Source organism: Mustela nigripes, chromosome X (genome assembly GCF_022355385.1).
Source record: "Mustela nigripes isolate SB6536 chromosome X, MUSNIG.SB6536, whole genome shotgun sequence".
Classification (NCBI taxonomy): domain Eukaryota; kingdom Metazoa; phylum Chordata; class Mammalia; order Carnivora; family Mustelidae; genus Mustela; species Mustela nigripes.
The window spans coordinates 72,569,989-72,587,181 of NC_081575.1; the positions used below are offsets into that span (position 1 = coordinate 72,569,989).

Consider the following 17,193-nt stretch of genomic DNA (forward strand, 5'->3'; position numbering starts at 1 on the left):
TTGAGCAGGGGAAAGGAGTCGAAGGATTCTCAAGCAGATTCTGTACTGAGCATAGAGCTCCACTCAGGGCTCAATTCCAAGACCCTGAGATCATGTCCTGAGCCAAAACCAAGAGCTGGATGCTCAGCTGACTGAACCACCTGGGCACCCCCACTTTGCCCATTTTTAATTGGGTTGTCTTTTTATTTCTGAGTTGTAAGACATAACTATATATTCATGTGTTTTATCAGATCTCTAGAATTTTCAGGGTTTTTCTCCCATTATATAGATTGTCTTTTTATTTTTAAGTGTCCTTTGAAGCACAAAAATTTTACATTTTGATTAAATATAATCTATTTTTTCTTTTGTTGCTTGTGCTTTTAGTGTTATATCAAAAATTTTGCCTAATCTGAGGTCACCAATATTTAAATCTATATTTTTATAAGAAACAAATGAGAAATTATTTAAAATTTTTTCTTAAAAAGAAAATTCTTATAAATAAGAGTTTTATAGTTTTTTCCCTTACATTTGGGGCTTTGGTCCATTTTGAGTTAATTTTGCATATAGTGTGAAGGGTTTAATTTGATCAATTTTCATATGACTATCCAATTGTTACAACACCTTTAAAAAACTGTTCTTTTCCCATTAAATAGCCTTAGCACTCTTTTTGATAATTAGTTGACCATAGCATAACAACTTTATTTATAATAGCCACAAACCTAAAAAAGCCCAATGTCTACCAACCCCCCCAAAAAGGTATAAATAAATTATGGCAAAGCCATATAATGAGATGCTAAACAACAATGGTAAGAAAGAAATGTTGCTGAGCACATGATGGATGAATCTCACAGAAATAACATTGAGCTAAGAAAGCCAGAAATAAGAGTATTTTTGTATTAATTCAATTTATATGAAGTTCAAGGACAGATAAAACTAATAACAGTGTTAGAAGCCAAAATATAAATTACTGGGGAGAAGGGGATGGTATTGACTAAGAATGGCCATGAGACAACTAGTTGAAGCAATGAAAAGATTCTGTATTTTATCTGGATAGTGTTTATATGATTATATACTAATGTAAAAAAAATTATAGACCTGTCTATTTGATTTTGGATGACTCAGCCTCATCCTCTGTGACATTTTAGAAGTATGTCGAGGTGTAGTTACGAGACACCTCAGAGTAGTCCTGATTTTCTCAAAACCTAATTGTTATCTCTCACCTTCTCTTAAAATAAAAAGGCAATTACATCTGCCAGAGGACAATTGATGACCACAGAGAAGAATTTTTCATAACTTCTGAGTTTGTCTTGGATAATAATATTTAACCACTATTAAAGTTTTCCTATATACCCTGACTTCAAAGCACTCCAGAGTCTATGTGATTTTGTTCTCTGTAATAAAGACAGTTTCTTAAGTTTATAATGAAAGACAATTTATTTTATATGCTTTAGATAAGCAGTTTGACCAAAAAAGGGGGGGGGAGACTGTTCATTCCCTGGATTCTGCTATGTGGATTTAGTAATAAGCCTAAACATAGGTCTTAAAGCCCATGTTAGAGGGATGTGTTAAGATTCATGACAAATGACATTTATTAGAGAAATGAGGCTATGGAATTCAAAAAATTAGAGTGTTTTAGACACCCAGAGGCTAGAAGCAGCTGCTGTGGAGATTTCACATGCCTACGTCAGGAGCTTATCTCAAGGCCAGGGCTGCTCTTTGGCTTCTGCCAACGTTTCTGCTTTTGTGGGTAGGGGAATGATACAGCGTAGTTGTCTGGGCCAGTATACTGGCTCTGTGCCCATGACACTTAATTCCCTTTTCATAAGGCCCATGAGATCAGTGATGGTTTTGTTCCTTACTAAGAAGTGTAGGTATGGAGGGGACTATGTTTATTGAGGCTGACAACTACAGGCCTGTAATTAAAACAACACAAGTGGGAACATTTTTTAATTTGTGCAAAAATGAATTTGTAGCCCACTCTCTTTTGAATAAAGGAATGAAGAAGAATGGTCCAATTGATGGTGGGGAAAGACACATTCAAGCAAGAATGCCAGCCAGGATGACTAAACCTAATACCACTGGGGAATTTTAAGGGGAAGAGTGGTGGCCTCTCAGAGTTCACATTCACTCTCCTCTCTTCCAACATACATACTTGGGATTTTCAGCACTTTGAATAGCCACCTGAAGTTCACCTTGGTATGAGGTTAAGGAACAAGCAAATGAATCTCCCTCCACCTCTGTCTTTGAACAGTTCAAATTGTCTATATCAATTACTTGAGTTTACCTCATTAAAATTCATCTCTGTAGAAACCTCTCTTTCTGTGTGCTTAATTCTGTCTTGTTTCGTCTATCTTTTTAAAGACTTCACAATGGTCTAATGGGCCTTAGCTCATTTAATCCTCCCAAGATCTATATAAGGTAGGTAAGAAACATATTGTCCATTTTTTTTTTTCAGATTAAGTAATTGTGGCCAGAAAACACAAAGTGACTCATCCAAGGGCATAGGTTGAAAGAAAAAGAATTAGGTGAGTTGAACGACCATCCCAGTTTGCCTGAAACTGTCCCAGTTTTAGCACTCAAAACCCCATATGCTGGGGAAGCCTCTTGGTTCTAAGCAAACCTGAATGATTGGTTACCCTATAGACAGGATTAAAATCTGTATCTCCCAGGTCTCAGGCCAATACTAGTAATGCTGTCTTATGCCATCTGTATTCTGAGAACTGTTATCTGAGTAGTGTTTCTCCTTCTCTACACCTTAGTGTACCAGGATATTTCTTCATGATGGGTCACCTCCCATCCCACTCTCCCTAGGACAGAAACAATGACAGCTAGTAGTGGCCCTCAAAGGTATTCAAGACAGTTTTGCCAAAAGAAAACCATATTTCAGTTTTCTTATCCACAAAACAATGACAATAATCCCTATATTGCTTACCTCACATGGTTGTTGTGTGGGTCAAATAATAATGGATGTGAAAATGCTTTCTAATTTGTTAATAGCTGGTCACATGTAAGAAATTGTGGTTATTCTCTACCCACCGAGGTAGATGTTAGCTCCCTGCCTTACTCTCCTTCCGGTCAGCAAGCTGTACAGCAACTAATAGTGTGAACTTTGGAAATATCTTGGCCTCTGTGCCTCAGTTTCCTCATACAGAGATAATAATAATCTCTCATATGGTGAGGTAAAGTATTCAATTAATTATTATTAAATGTAAAGCATTTAAAAGAATTCCTGGCACATGGTCAGAGCTATGTAAGTGTTAGCAGTTTTGGATTGGCTTTCTCACCCCCTGTAACTCAGAGCCAGAGACTATATAAAGTGGACCCATAAACCAAGTGACACATAAAGCAAGCCACCACCTTCCCTTTTCACTAGCTCCCTATTTTTTGTGTTATATATCCACAGCCTTCCCACCATGGATTGCCAAGAAAATGAGTACTGGGACCAATGGGGACAGTGTGTCACCTGCCAACTGTGTGGACCTGGACAAGAACTCTCTAAGGTAAGTACCTCTGATCAGGACACTTACTTCTTTCATATTCTAGGACTCAGCCTCACAACTGAGTGGTTCCACTATTAAGAGAGTCATTAGGGGTGCCTGGGTGGCTCAGTGGGTTAAAGCCACTGCCTTCGGCTCAGGTCATGGTCCCAGGGTCCTGGGATCGAGCCCCGCATCGGGCTCTCTGCTCAGCGGGGAGCCTGCTCCCTCCCCCCCCCGCCGCCTCTCTGCCTTCTTGTGATCTCTCTCTCTTTCTCTGTCAAATAAATAAATAAAAATATTTAAAAAAAAGAGAGATCATTAACCTGTGGCTAATCCAGTTTATCAGACAAAACATGGAATCCAAAGATTATGATAATAGCAGTGACAGTGCCAACAAAAAGTCCACTTGACAGGATCAGGGTCAGGGGAGGATTCCATGAGATAATGGCATATATCAAGAGCAAATATGGAATGCAGAGGCCTAAGAAGACTGTTTAGCATTAGGGAAATCTGTCAACTAAATTAGGGCCCACCCTCTTGGGATTCAGGAGCCAGATTCAGGTCTGATCTGATACAGAAGTACTTCAGATCAGGTAGCAGAGGAAAGCCTCTCTAAGGAGGTATATTCCAGGGACAGAATATAGCTAGTACAGAATCCCAAGGTGGGAATGAACTAGTTATATACAAGGAAAAAGAAGAAGGTTAGTGCAGCTGATGTAAAGTGAAATAGAGTGTGGTACACAATGAGGTTGTAGAAGAAGGTCTGGGCCAAACCATGTGGAGTCTTAAAATCTATGATGAGAAATTTGCATTTTTTCCCTAGCTACACCAGGTACCCTTTGAAGGGTTTTGATTAGAAAAGTGACATGATCCTATAAGTAAAATAAAATACAGTTATTTAGCCCACCTTCCTATCTTTTTATTTCTCATCTTCTTCAAGGTAGAAAAATTAGTCTATCTATCAAACTGCTGTTACCAAACTTTTAAACATGACCCATGATGAAATGTACATTTGTGTATTTTAACACCATTAGAAAGCTCAGAGAAAACAAATGAGATGCAATGTTGTGTTCCTGCAAAAGCTTTATACATAAACAGATTGTACTTGTATAGCAATCTCTACCTTGTAAAGGACTTTCATGTGCATTGTCTAATTTGGCTCTAAGTCCCACCAAGGAGGTATTAAGAACCCCATTTTAGATTAGGAAAATAAGACTCAGAGGATGCATGACTTTCCCAAAGTCAAAATGGCTCAGTAAAAATAAACATGAGCCAGATAAACAAGGGTTTGAGTCTAAGCTTTGCTATGAGGGAATTAGTTTATCTCTGACTCAATTAGGATGTGCTAAGTTAAAAGTAACATAAAGCAACAGTAACTTGAATGCTAAACACATTTATTTATGTAATAAAGTCTAGAGGTCAGGAGACTGTGTTTGGTTGAGCAGATCAACAATGCTTTCAGGGACCCAGGCTCTCTTTATTCTTCATCTTCGGTATCTTGTTTTGTCTTCATGCTTGTGTCCTCTTTTGCCATAACTCAAAGCATCACATCTTCACAGCATAGTCAAAGTCAGGAAGAAGGGGCAGGGACAAACTAGCTTGACTTTTATTAGGGAAGAGTAGTTTTCTCCTTTTATATTATGGGTGCAAATTCGATGTTGTATCTCTAAACTCCAAGAAAGGCTAGGAAATGAATACCTGGCAAGTGGTAATGGGATTACCAAGATTAACTAAGGCCAACCAAGAATCAGTTCTTGAGACTGGTTACCTTGCAAGTGAGAATGAAATCACTGTGCTATTAATAAATAAGAAAATGGGCAATAACGTTTAGATAAGCAGTTAACATCATCTGACACAGCCTTGTTTTTACAGTTACGTATATTTAGTTTTAAAATTTACTCATATGGATTGTAAACATTATTATAAATAAATCTTTACAGAAAATCAACAATATTACCTCAGGACATATTTCTAAAAGTGTTATTACTATGCAAAGTTATGTACACTGTTTAGAAATTTTTGAAATATATTAGCAGATAACGCTTCTGAATTTTTTTTAATAATGTCCATTACAATTATAATTATTTTCAAAAGTGTATGGATTTCTTATATTCCAAAAGCCAAATCACACATGAACAATGCATGTTTCTATCATCTATTAATTTTATACATTCCTTTGTAATTTAAAATTACTAATTTATGAGAACTTTATATTATCTTACCTTTTTTTTCTATTTGATGGGGAAAATTTTTTTGAGTTTATTATCTATTTGCATTTTCAATTCTGTGAACAATTTCAGATTGTTTCACTCTTCATTGTTTATTGTTTCTTCTTTTTTTATTGTGTTATATTAGGCACCATACGATACACCATTAGTTTTTTGTTATATGTAAACAAGATTCATTGTTTATATATAACACCCAGTGCTCCATGTAATATGTACCCTCCTTAATGCCCACCACCAGACTCACCCAACCCCCCATCCCTCTCCTCTCTAAAATCCTTAGTTTGTTTCTCAGAGTCCATAGTATCGTGATTCATCTCCCCCTCCAATTTCCACCCCCTTCCCTTTTCCTTTCCTTCTCCAAATGTCCTCCATGTTATTCCTTAAGTTCCACAAGTGAAACCATATGTTAATTGACTTTATCTGTTTATTACTTACGAGTTTAAGGCACATCAGTAGGCAGACAATATGGCAACATATGGAGTGTTTTTAAATCTTTCATATAATATATAAGATTTTTAAAAATCAGAAATGATTACAAATATTGTCACATTTTATTAACATTTGTTGACAATCTCATCTATTCTCCCCTTAACATGTTAATTCGATTGTATATATCAATAAATTCTAAATATTGAAATATCTTATATTTTTAGGATAAGCCCATTATGATTGTGATTTTTGGTTGCATGTCATTTTATGTTTTATTTAATAAGTTATCTATAATAAATAAATACATTTATAACACTATCAGCATCAGAATTTATGTAAGAATTATGCTAGCTGGATTCTCATATCAGATAAATTAGATTTTAAACTAACGACTGTAGTCAGAGATACAGAAGGACACTACATAATTCTCTTTTTTTAAGATTTTATTTATTTACTTGACACAGAGAGAGAGATGACAGGTAGGCAGAGAGGCACACAGAGGGAGAGGGGGAAGTAGGCTCCTCACTGTGCAGAGAGCCCAGTGCGGGGCCTGATCTCAGGACACTGAGATCATGATCTGGGCCGAAGGCAAAGACTTAACCCATTGAGTCACCCAGGCACCCCGACAGTACATAATTCTTAAAGGGATTATCCACCAAGAAAATCTAACAATTTGTAAATTTGTATGCCCCCAATATGGGAGCAGCCAATTACATAGGAAAACTTTTAATGACGATAAATAGTCATATTGATATGAATACATTAATAGTAGGAGATCTCAACACCCCACTCTCAGTAATAGATCATCCAAGCAGAAAATCAATGAAGAAACAAGAGCATTGAGAGACACATAGGACCAGATGGACCTCATAGATATATACAGAACATTCCACCCTAAAACAATAGAATACTCATTCTGCTTGAGTGTGCAAGGAACCTTCTCCAGAATAGACCACATACTGGGTCACCAGTCAGGGATCAACCAATACCAAAAGACAGAGATTATTCCCTGCATATTCTCAGATCACAATGCTTTGAAACTGGAGCTCAACCACAAAGAAAAGTATGGAAGTAATTCAAATACCTGGAAGCTAAAGACCACCTTGCTTAACAATGCTTGCATCAACCAGGAAATCAAAGAAGAACTGAAACAATTCATGGAAACCAATGAGAATGAAGACACTTTAGTTCAAAACCTATGGGATACAGAAAAGGTGGTCTTAAGGGGGAAATACATAACCATCCAAGCCTCCCTCAAAAAAATGAAAAAATCCAGAATACACCAGCTGTCTTTACCCCTTAAAGAACTGGAGAATCAAAAACAAATTAATCCAACTCCACACACAAGAAGGGAAATAATCAAGATTAGAGCAGAGATTGATGAGATAGAAATAAGAGATACAGTAGAATGCATCAATGAAACTAGAAGCTGTTTTTTTGAAAGAATCAATAAGATCAATAAACCATTGGCCACACTAATCCAAAAGAAAATTCATAAAATTATGAATGAAAAGGGAGAGATCACAACTAACACCAAGGAAATAGAAGCAATCATCAGAAATTATTATCAACAGTAACATGCCAATAAGTTAAGCAACCTAGATGAAATGGATGCATTCCTGGAAACCTATAAACTTCCAAAATTGAACCAGGAAGAAATTGACAACCTAAATAGACCAATATCTAGTAATGAGATTGAAGCAGTGATCAAAACCTCCCAAAAAACAAGAGCCCAGGACCTGAAGGACTCCCTGGGGAATTCTATCAAACTTTCAAAGAAGAAATAACACCTATTCTCCTGAAGCTGTTTCAAAAAATCGAAGAAGGAGGAAAATTTCCAGACTCTTTTTATTACCCTGATCTCCAAACTAGGCAAAGATGCCCCCAAAAAGGAGAATTTCAGACGAATATTCATGATGAATATGGATGCTAAGATGCTCAACAGGCTCGTATCTAATAGGATCCAACAGCACATTAAAAAGATTATCCACCATGACCAGGTAGGATTCATCCCTGGGCTGCAAGGATGGTTCAACATTGGCAAATCAAACAATGTGATAGCACAAATCAATAAGAGAAGAGAGAAGAACCACATGGTCCTCTCAATTGATGCAGAAAAAGCATTTAACAAAATCCAGCATCCATTTCTGATTAAAATGCTTCAAAGTTTATGGATAGAGGGATATCATCCTCATCCTCATTATCATCCTCAATGGAAAAAAGCTGACAGCCTTCCCTTTGAGATCAGGAACACAACAACAAGGATGCCCACTCTCACCACTCTTGTTCAACATAATATTAAAAGTCCTAGCAACAGCAATCAGACAACAAAGAGAAATAAAAGGTATCCAAATTGGAAATGAAGAAGTCTAACTCTCCCTCTTCCCAGATGACATGATACTTTATATGGAAAACATAAAAGACTCCACCCCCAAACCACTAGAACTCATACAGCATTTCAGTAATGTGGCAGGATACAAAGTCAATGTATAGAAATCAGTTGCCTTCTTATACACCAACAATGCAAATACAGAAAGAGAAATTAGAGAATTGATTCCATTTACATAGCACCAAGAACCATAAGATACCTGGGAATAAACCTAACCAAAGAGGTAAAGGAACTGTACTTGAGGAACTACAGAACACTCATAAAAGAAATTGAAGAAGACACAAAAAGATGGAAGATCATTCTATGCTCTTGGATTGGAAGAATAGACATTGTTAAAATGTCTATACTGCTTAGAACAATCTATACTTTTAATGCCATTCCAATAAAAATTCCACCGGTATTTTTCAAAGAGCTGGTGCAAACAATCCTAAAATTTGTATGGAATCAGAAGAGACCCCGAATTGCTAAGGAAATGTTGGAAAACAAAAATAAAACTGGGAGCATCATGTTACCTGATTTCAAGCTTTACTCTAAAGCTGTGATCACCAAGACAGCATGGTACTGGCATAAAAACAGACACATAGACCATTGGAACAGAGTAGAGAGCCCGGATATGGACCCTCAACTCTATGGACAAATAATCTTCAACAAAACAGGAAAAAATATACAGTGGAAAAAAAGACAGTCTCTTCAATAAATGGTGATGGGAAAATTGGACAGTTATATGGAGAAGAATGAAACTTTACTTCTCTTACACCATACACAAACATAAACTTTAAATGGATAAAAGACCTAAATGTGAGGCAGGAATCCATCACAATCACAGAGGAAAACATAGGCAGTAATGTCTTTGATATCGGCCACAGCAACTTCTTCAAGATAGGTCTCCAAAGGCACAGGAAACAAAAGCAAAAAATGAATTTTTGGAACTTCATCAAGATCAAAAGCTTCTGCACAGTATAGGAAACAGTTAACAAAACAAAGAGGTAACCCATGGAATGGGAGAAGATACTGGCAAATGACAGTACAGACAAAAGGTTGATATCCAGGATCTATAAAGAACTTCTCAAATGCAACACACACAAAACAGATAATCATGTCAAAAAATGGGCAGAAGACATGAACAGACACTTCTCCAATGAAAACATACATATGGCTAACAGACACATGAAAAAATGTTCATCATCACTAGCCATCAAGGAGATTCAAATTAAAACCACATTGAGATACCGCCTTACACCAGTGAAAATGGCCAAAATTAACAAGACAGTAAACAACGTGTGTTGGAGAGGATGTGAAGAAATGGGAACCCTCTTACACTGTTCATGGGAATGCAAGTTGGTATAGCCTCTTTGGAAAACAGTGTGGAGATTCCTTAAGAAATTAAAAATAGAGCTTCCCTATGACCCTGCAATTGCACTACTGGGTATTTACCCACATGATACAGAGGTAATGAGAGAAGGGCCATCTGTACCCCAATGTTCATAGCAGCAATCGCCATAGTCACCAAACTGTGGAAAGAACAAAGATGTCCTTCAACTGACGAATGGATAAGGAAGATGTGGTCCATATACACTATGGAGTATTATGCCTCCATTAGAAATGATGAATACCCAACTTTTGTATCAACATGGACGGGCCCAGAAGAGATTATGTTGAGTGAAATAAGTCAAGCAGAGAGAGTCAATTATCCTATGGTTTCACTTATTTGTGGAGCATAAGAAATAACATGGAGGAAAGAGATGGAGAGAAGAAGGGAGTTGGGGGACATTGGAGGGGGAGACGAACCATGAGAGACTCGACTCTGAAAAACTATCTGAGGGTTTTGAAGGGGCAGAGGGTGGGAGGTTAGGTGAGCCTGGTGGTGGGTATTATGGAGGTCACGTATTGAATGGAACACTGGGTGTGGTACATAAACAATGAATTCTGGTACACTGAAAAGAAAATTAAAAAATAAATAAAAATTAAAAGTAAAATAATTGTGCTAGTTGAGTAAAAATGATTAACAGTATTGATATACTTCTAATTATAAACCTTGTTAGTTTGGGGAGCCACATTGTTTGAGATAATTACCTTTGCCACGTAATTAGTAAAGAAGATTCTCAATATAATTTTTCATTATACTTATTTTTTTAAATATTCTAGAAAACAGCTCATTCATTTAGTCAAGAAGTGATTATTGAGGATAATTTGATAGTGTCTATTTTTTAATATTTTTAAAAGATTTTACTTATTTATTTCAGAGAGAGAAAGAGAGAATGCCTGGGGGAGGGGCAGAGGTAGAGAAATAAACAGACTCCCTGCTGAGTAAGGATTCCCCATGTAGGGGTGGATCCCAGGACCCTGAGATCATGACCTGAGCCAAATCCAAGAGTCAGATACCTAACTGACTGTGCCACCCAGGCATGCCCCCTAAAAAATAGGAATAAATTTAGGTGAGGAGGGGAAAGTGTTCTGCACTGAAAACTATAGAACACTGATGAAAGAAAGTGAAGAGAACATATACAAATGGGAGGATATTTCACATTCATGGATCGGAAAAATTCATATTGTTAAAATGTCAATACTATTGAAAGTGATCTATAGATTCAATGCAATCTTTATCAATATACCTATGACACTTTTATAAGAGTAGAAAAAAGTACTCATAACATTTATATTGAACCACAAAAGACCCCAACTAGTCAAAGAAATACTGAAAAAGGACAAAGCAGAAGGTATTGTGCTTCCTGATTTCAAGTTATACTATAAAGCTATAGTCATCAAACTGTATTATACTCCTGTATAAATAGACATATAGACCAATGGGACCAAACTGAGAGCCCAGAAACAAACACAAACATATACAGTCAACTAATATTTGACAAGGGAGCCAAAATACTCAATGGAGGAAAGATGGTCTCTTCAATAAATGATGCTGAGATAATTGGATATTCATATGTATGAGAATTAATCTGAACCCATGTCTAAACACCACTCACAAAAATTAACATTAAATGAATAAGAGACTTAAATGTGAGACCTGAAACCATTAAACTTCTAGACAAAAACATAGAAACAAAGTGACTTGATGTGGGTCTTGGCAATGACTTTTTTTTAATGTGATACCTAAAGCACAAACAACAACAACCACCACAGATAAGTTGGACTATATCAAACCAAGAAGCTTCTGCACAGCAAATGAAACCATCAACAAAGTGAAAAGATGACATAAGAATGAGAAAAATACTTGCAAATCATATGTCACAAGGAGTTAATAACAAAATATATGAAAACCCATAGAATTCAATAGCATAATAATAGCCCAATTAAAAATGGGCAAAGATGCTGAACAGACATTTCTCCAAAAAGATATGGTTTTGAAAGTACAAATCTTTTGCCACTATGGTCAAGTTCCTTCCTACATATCTTACATGTCATATCTTTTTATCATATCTTCCTACATATCATATCTTTTTGGTGCAATTGTAAATGGGACCATTTCCTTGATTTCTCTTTCTGCTGCTTCATTATTGGTGAATAAAAGTGAAACAAATTTCAGTACATTGATTTTATATCCCACAACTTTACCCAATTAGTGTATCAATTCTAGTAATTTTTTGGTGGAGTTAGATTTTTTTTTTTTAGTTAGATTTTAGAATTTGCAAACACCAAACCAGTCTTACAGGAAATATAGAAAGAGTTCCTCTAAGCAAAGGGAGAACCTAAGAGTAGTAGACCAGAAAGGAACAGAGACAATATACAGTAACAGTCACCTTACTGACAATACAATGGCACTAAATCATATCTTTCAATAGTTACCCTGAAGGCGAATGGGCTAAATGTCCCCATTAAAAGACGCAGGGGAAAAAAACAAAAACAAAACAATACCCATCAATATGTTTTCTATAAGAAACTCATTTTAGACCCAAAGACACCTCCAAATTTAAAGTGAGAGGGTATAAAATGCTTTACCATGCTAATGGACAAGTCATCTGCAAATAATGAAAGTGTGACTTCTTCCAAATTTGGATGGCTTTTATTTCTTTTTGTTGTCTGACTGTTGAGACTAGGCATTCTATTACTATGTTAAATAACAGTAGTAAAAGTGAACATCCCTGTCTTATTCCTGACCATATAGGTAAAGCTCTCAGTTTTCCCTTTTGAGGATGTTATTAGCTGTGGTTTTTCCATATATCACCTTTATTGTGTTGAGATATATTCCATCTATCCCTACTTTGTTGAGGGTTTTTATCACAAATGGATGTTATACTTTGTAAAATGCTTTTTCTACATCTATTGAAAGGATCATATGTTTCTTATCTATCACACTGATTGATTTATGGATATTAAACCACTCCTGTAGCCCAGGATAAATCCCTCTTGATCATATTGAATGATTCATTTAATGTACCATTGGATTCAATTCGCTAGTATTTTGTTGTGAATTTTTACATCCATATTCATCAGGGATACTGGCCTGTGTTCATTCCACTTTTGTAGTGGAGTTTTTGTCTGGTTTTGGAATCAAGGTAATGCTGGCATGAATTTGGAAGTTTTCCTTACATTTTGGGGGAGGGTGTAATTTGAGAAAAATAGGTGTTAACTCTTCCATAAATGTTTGGTAGAATTCTCCTGGGAAGTCATCTAACCCTGAACTTCTGTTTGTTAGGAGATTTTTGATTACTGATTCCATCTCTTTGCTGGTGATCAGCCTGTTTAAGTTTTCCATTTCTTCCTGTTTCATGTTTTAGTAGTTTATATGTCCTTAGGAATTTATCCATTTCTTACAATTGTCCAATTTGATGGCATATAATTTTTCATAATATTCTTTTATAATTTTTTTTGCATTTCTGTGGTGTTGGTTGTTATTTCTCCTCTCTCATTTGTGATTTCATTTGGGTCATTTATCTTTCTTTTTTATAAATCTGGCTAGAGGTTAGTCAATCTTACTAATATTTTTAAAGAACCAGCTTCCAGTTTTATTAACCTGTTAAAATGGTTTTTGTTTGTTTTTTTTTCCCCTCTACATTATTTAATTCTGCTCTAATCTTTTTTTAATTAAATTTATTTATTTTCAGCATAACAGTATTCATTATTTTTGCACCACACCCAGTGCTCCATGCAATCTGTGCCCTCTATAATACCCACCACCTGGTACCCCAACCTCCCACCCCACCACCACTTCATTCCCCTCAGATTGTTTTTCAGAGTCCATAGTCTCTCATTATTTCCCTTCTTCTGTTGTCATTAGGCTTCATTTTTTCTTTTTCTAGCTCTTTTAAGTGTAAGGTTAAGTTACTACTTGCTTCTTGAGGTAGGCCAGTATGCTATATACTTTCCTCTAAGTACTGTTTTTGCTGCATGCCAATGGTTTTGGACCATCGTGTTTTCATTTTCATTTGTTTCCATGTATTTTTTAATCTCTCCCTTAATTTCCTCATAGACCTGTTCTTTCTTTAGTAGCGTGTTCTTTGACCTCCTTGTATTTGTGGTCTTTTAAATTTTTTTTTTTCTTGTGGTTGACCTCAAGTTTCTTCACAGCATTGTGGTCATATAGTGTTCATGGTATGATATTAGTCTTCTTGTACTTATTGAGGACTGATTTGTGGCATAGTATGTGATCTAGTCTGCTGTGCACTTGAAAAAAATGTGTATTCTGCTGCTTTAGGATGGAATCTTTGGAATATATCTGTTATGTCCATCTGGTCCAATGTGTCATTCAAAGTCATTGTTTCCTTGTTGATTTTCTTAGATGATCTGTCCATTAATGTAAGTGGGATGTTAAAGTCCCCAATAATATTTTATTAATATCAATGAGTTCCTTTATGTTTGTAATTAATTATTTTATATAATAGAGTGCTCCTATGTTGAGGAAAATATTTAAGCTTGTTAGGTCTTCTTATTGGACAGTCCTCTTTATTATGATATAGTGTCCTCCTTCATCTCCTGTTACATTCTTTGTTTTAAAATCTAGTTTACCTGATATAACTATTGCTATTCTGACTTTCTTTTGGTGTTCATTTGCATGGTAATTGATTATCCATCCCTTTTCAATCTGCAGTGTCTTTATGTCTAAAATGAGTCTTTTGTAGAGAGCATATACATGGGTCTTGTTTTTTTTTTTTTTTTTTTTTTTTTCCAATCTGCCACCTTGTGCCTTTTAAAAGCAGCATTTAGTCATTTACATTCTGAGTAATTATTGATAAGTATGTATTTAGTGTCATTGTATTACTTGTTGTTTCTGGAGATTTTTCTCTGTTCCTTTCTAGTTTTAGTCACTTTTGGTCTTTCCTTACCACTCAAAGAGGCCCCTTTAATATTTCCTGCAGGCCTGCTTTAGTGGTTAGAAACTCCTTTAGTTTTAATTTGTTTGGGAACGTTTTTATCTCTCTTTCTCTTCTGAATGTTATTCTTATTGTATATGGTATACTTGGCTGCAAATAGTTCCCATTCAGCACATTGAGTATATCATGCCACTCTCATCTGACTTGCTAAGTTTCTGTGGAAAGATCTGCAGCTATCCTTAGGAGTCTCCCCTTGTAAATCAGGGACTTCTTTTGTCTTGATTCTTTTACCACTTTTTCATTATACTGTATTTTTCAAATTTAATTATAATATGTCTTGGTGTTAGCCTGCTTTTGTTGATTTTCATGGGAATTCTCTGGGCCTGCTGGATTTGTATGTATGTTTCCTTCTGCAGATTAGGGAAGTTTTCAGCTATAATTTCTACACCTTTTTCTCTCTTTTATTCTGAGACTCCTAAAATATGGATGTTCATACATTTGATGGAGTCACTGAGCTCCCTAAGTCTGCATTTGTAGTCCAAAATTTGTCTTTCCATTTTTTTGTTCAACTTCATTACTTTATATAATTCTATCTTCTATCACATATATGTTCCTCTGCTTCTTCCATCCTTGTGGTAATTATGTCCAGTGAGTTTCTAAACTTAGTTATTATATTTTTCATTTTGACCCGATTTTTTTTTACCTCTTTTATCTCTGCAGTAAATGTCTCCCTGATGTCTTCCATGCTTTTCTCAAACCCAGCTAATATCCTTTTGATTGTTGCTTTAAATTCTGGATCAGGCATGTTACTCATATCTGTCTCAATTTGATCCCTGGATGTGATGTCTTCCTGTTTTTTTTTTTTTTTTCTGGAATTAATGCTTCCATTTTGGCATTTTATCTAGGTATCTGTGTTCTTCTCTGTGTTAGGAAAACCTGTTACATTTCCTGATCCCAAGACTAATGGCTTTATAAAGAAGAGGCCATATAATATCCAGGGCCTGCCACTTAGTGTCTCTGGTGTATGCTGTGTGCACACTGATGCTGTGTTTTGGTTTCTCTACCCCTCAGGTCAGTCATCTGCAGAGTTTCTCTTTACCTGCTCTGGGGAGTGTGTGACCTTGGCCAGAGAGTGGCAAGTTTTAACTAGGTTTGCTCTCGTCTGCTTGTTAAAAGAGAGCTGATGCTATTTCCACTAGAACTGAAATTTTGCAGAACTCTGGTTAGTAGACATAGTGCCTCTGGTGGTTTATTCTGGTCTTCTTGGAAAGGGGCCCTCTGTGCTGGTTACTAGGCACAAATTTGCCCAATAAAAGCAGTAGAAATAGACAACAGGAGTAAAAATTTGGTTTAAGCATGTTAGGCAGCCAATGTTGGCCCCATAGTGTTTACTGAAGTTGGCTTATAATGAGGGGTGAGGGAAATAAAGGGCAACAGTCAGCTCCTTTGTCCCTGGACAGGGGAGTCCATGCTTGCTGCTCTCAGGGAGCTGCTTTAAGAGGAACCAATAATTTCCCCTTATGTATCATAAGCATTTATCAGATTGCTGACTTCATACTGTCTCTGGGTCACTTGCTTGTCCAGAGTAGAACAGCACAACTTTGTCTCTAACATAACTAGGCCTGCTGGTTTTTAAAATTCTATGAGTGTGAGGACCTAAGCTGGTCCCCTGGAAAGGCTCTTGCCTTATTGAGACTAATGCAGGTTTGACCCGGAAGTGCAGCCATGATAGAGTTCAGAGGCATGGATTTGAAGCAAACATGCCAAATAACCAATGTATGGATGGGTTAGCTGCCCTTAGCAACTGTCTCTGAACCTATGCTGGGTGGGGGTGGGAGATTGTGCCTGCTGTTTCTTTTGTCCCCATAGAAGCAATGCCACCTCTCACAGATGTGCTTCAAAAAGTACGAACAGAGGCACAGAGAACCCTCCTCAAAATCAATAAAAATAGGTCCACAACCCATCATCTAATGTAAAACTTACAACTTTTAGTGACAATAAGAAAATCCTGAAAGCAGCTTGGGACAAGAAGTCTGTAACATACAATGGTAGAAATCTTAGATTGGCAGCAGACTTATTCACAGAGACCTGGCAGACCAGAAAGAACTGGCATGATATATTCAGAGCACTAAATGAGAAAAATAGGCAGCCAAGAAATACTATATCCAGGTAGGCTGCCTTTGAAAATAGAGGGAGAGATAAAAAGCTTCCAGGACAAACAAAAATTGAAAGAATTTGCAAACACCAAACCAGTCTTACAGGAAATATAGAAAGAGTTCCTCTAAGCAAAGAGAGAACCTAAGAGTAGTAGACCAGAAAGGAACAGAGACAATATACAGTAACAGTCACCTTACTGACAATACAATGGCACTAAATTCATATCTTTCAATAGTTACCCTGAAGGCGAATGGGCTAAATGTCCC

At 36.4% G+C, this 17,193-nt stretch overlaps 1 protein-coding gene across 1 annotated transcript in view; it reads left to right on the plus strand.

Moving 5' to 3' along the window:
• Positions 1-3,392: 3,392 nt before the first annotated feature.
• The window catches only part of EDA2R (ectodysplasin A2 receptor), a 53,613-nt gene continuing 39,812 nt past the window's right edge, over positions 3,393-17,193 (plus strand). Inside the window, 1 exon segment of the mRNA XM_059385569.1 lies at positions 3,393-3,479. Within this exon segment, the coding sequence (XP_059241552.1) occupies positions 3,393-3,479 (87 nt within the window).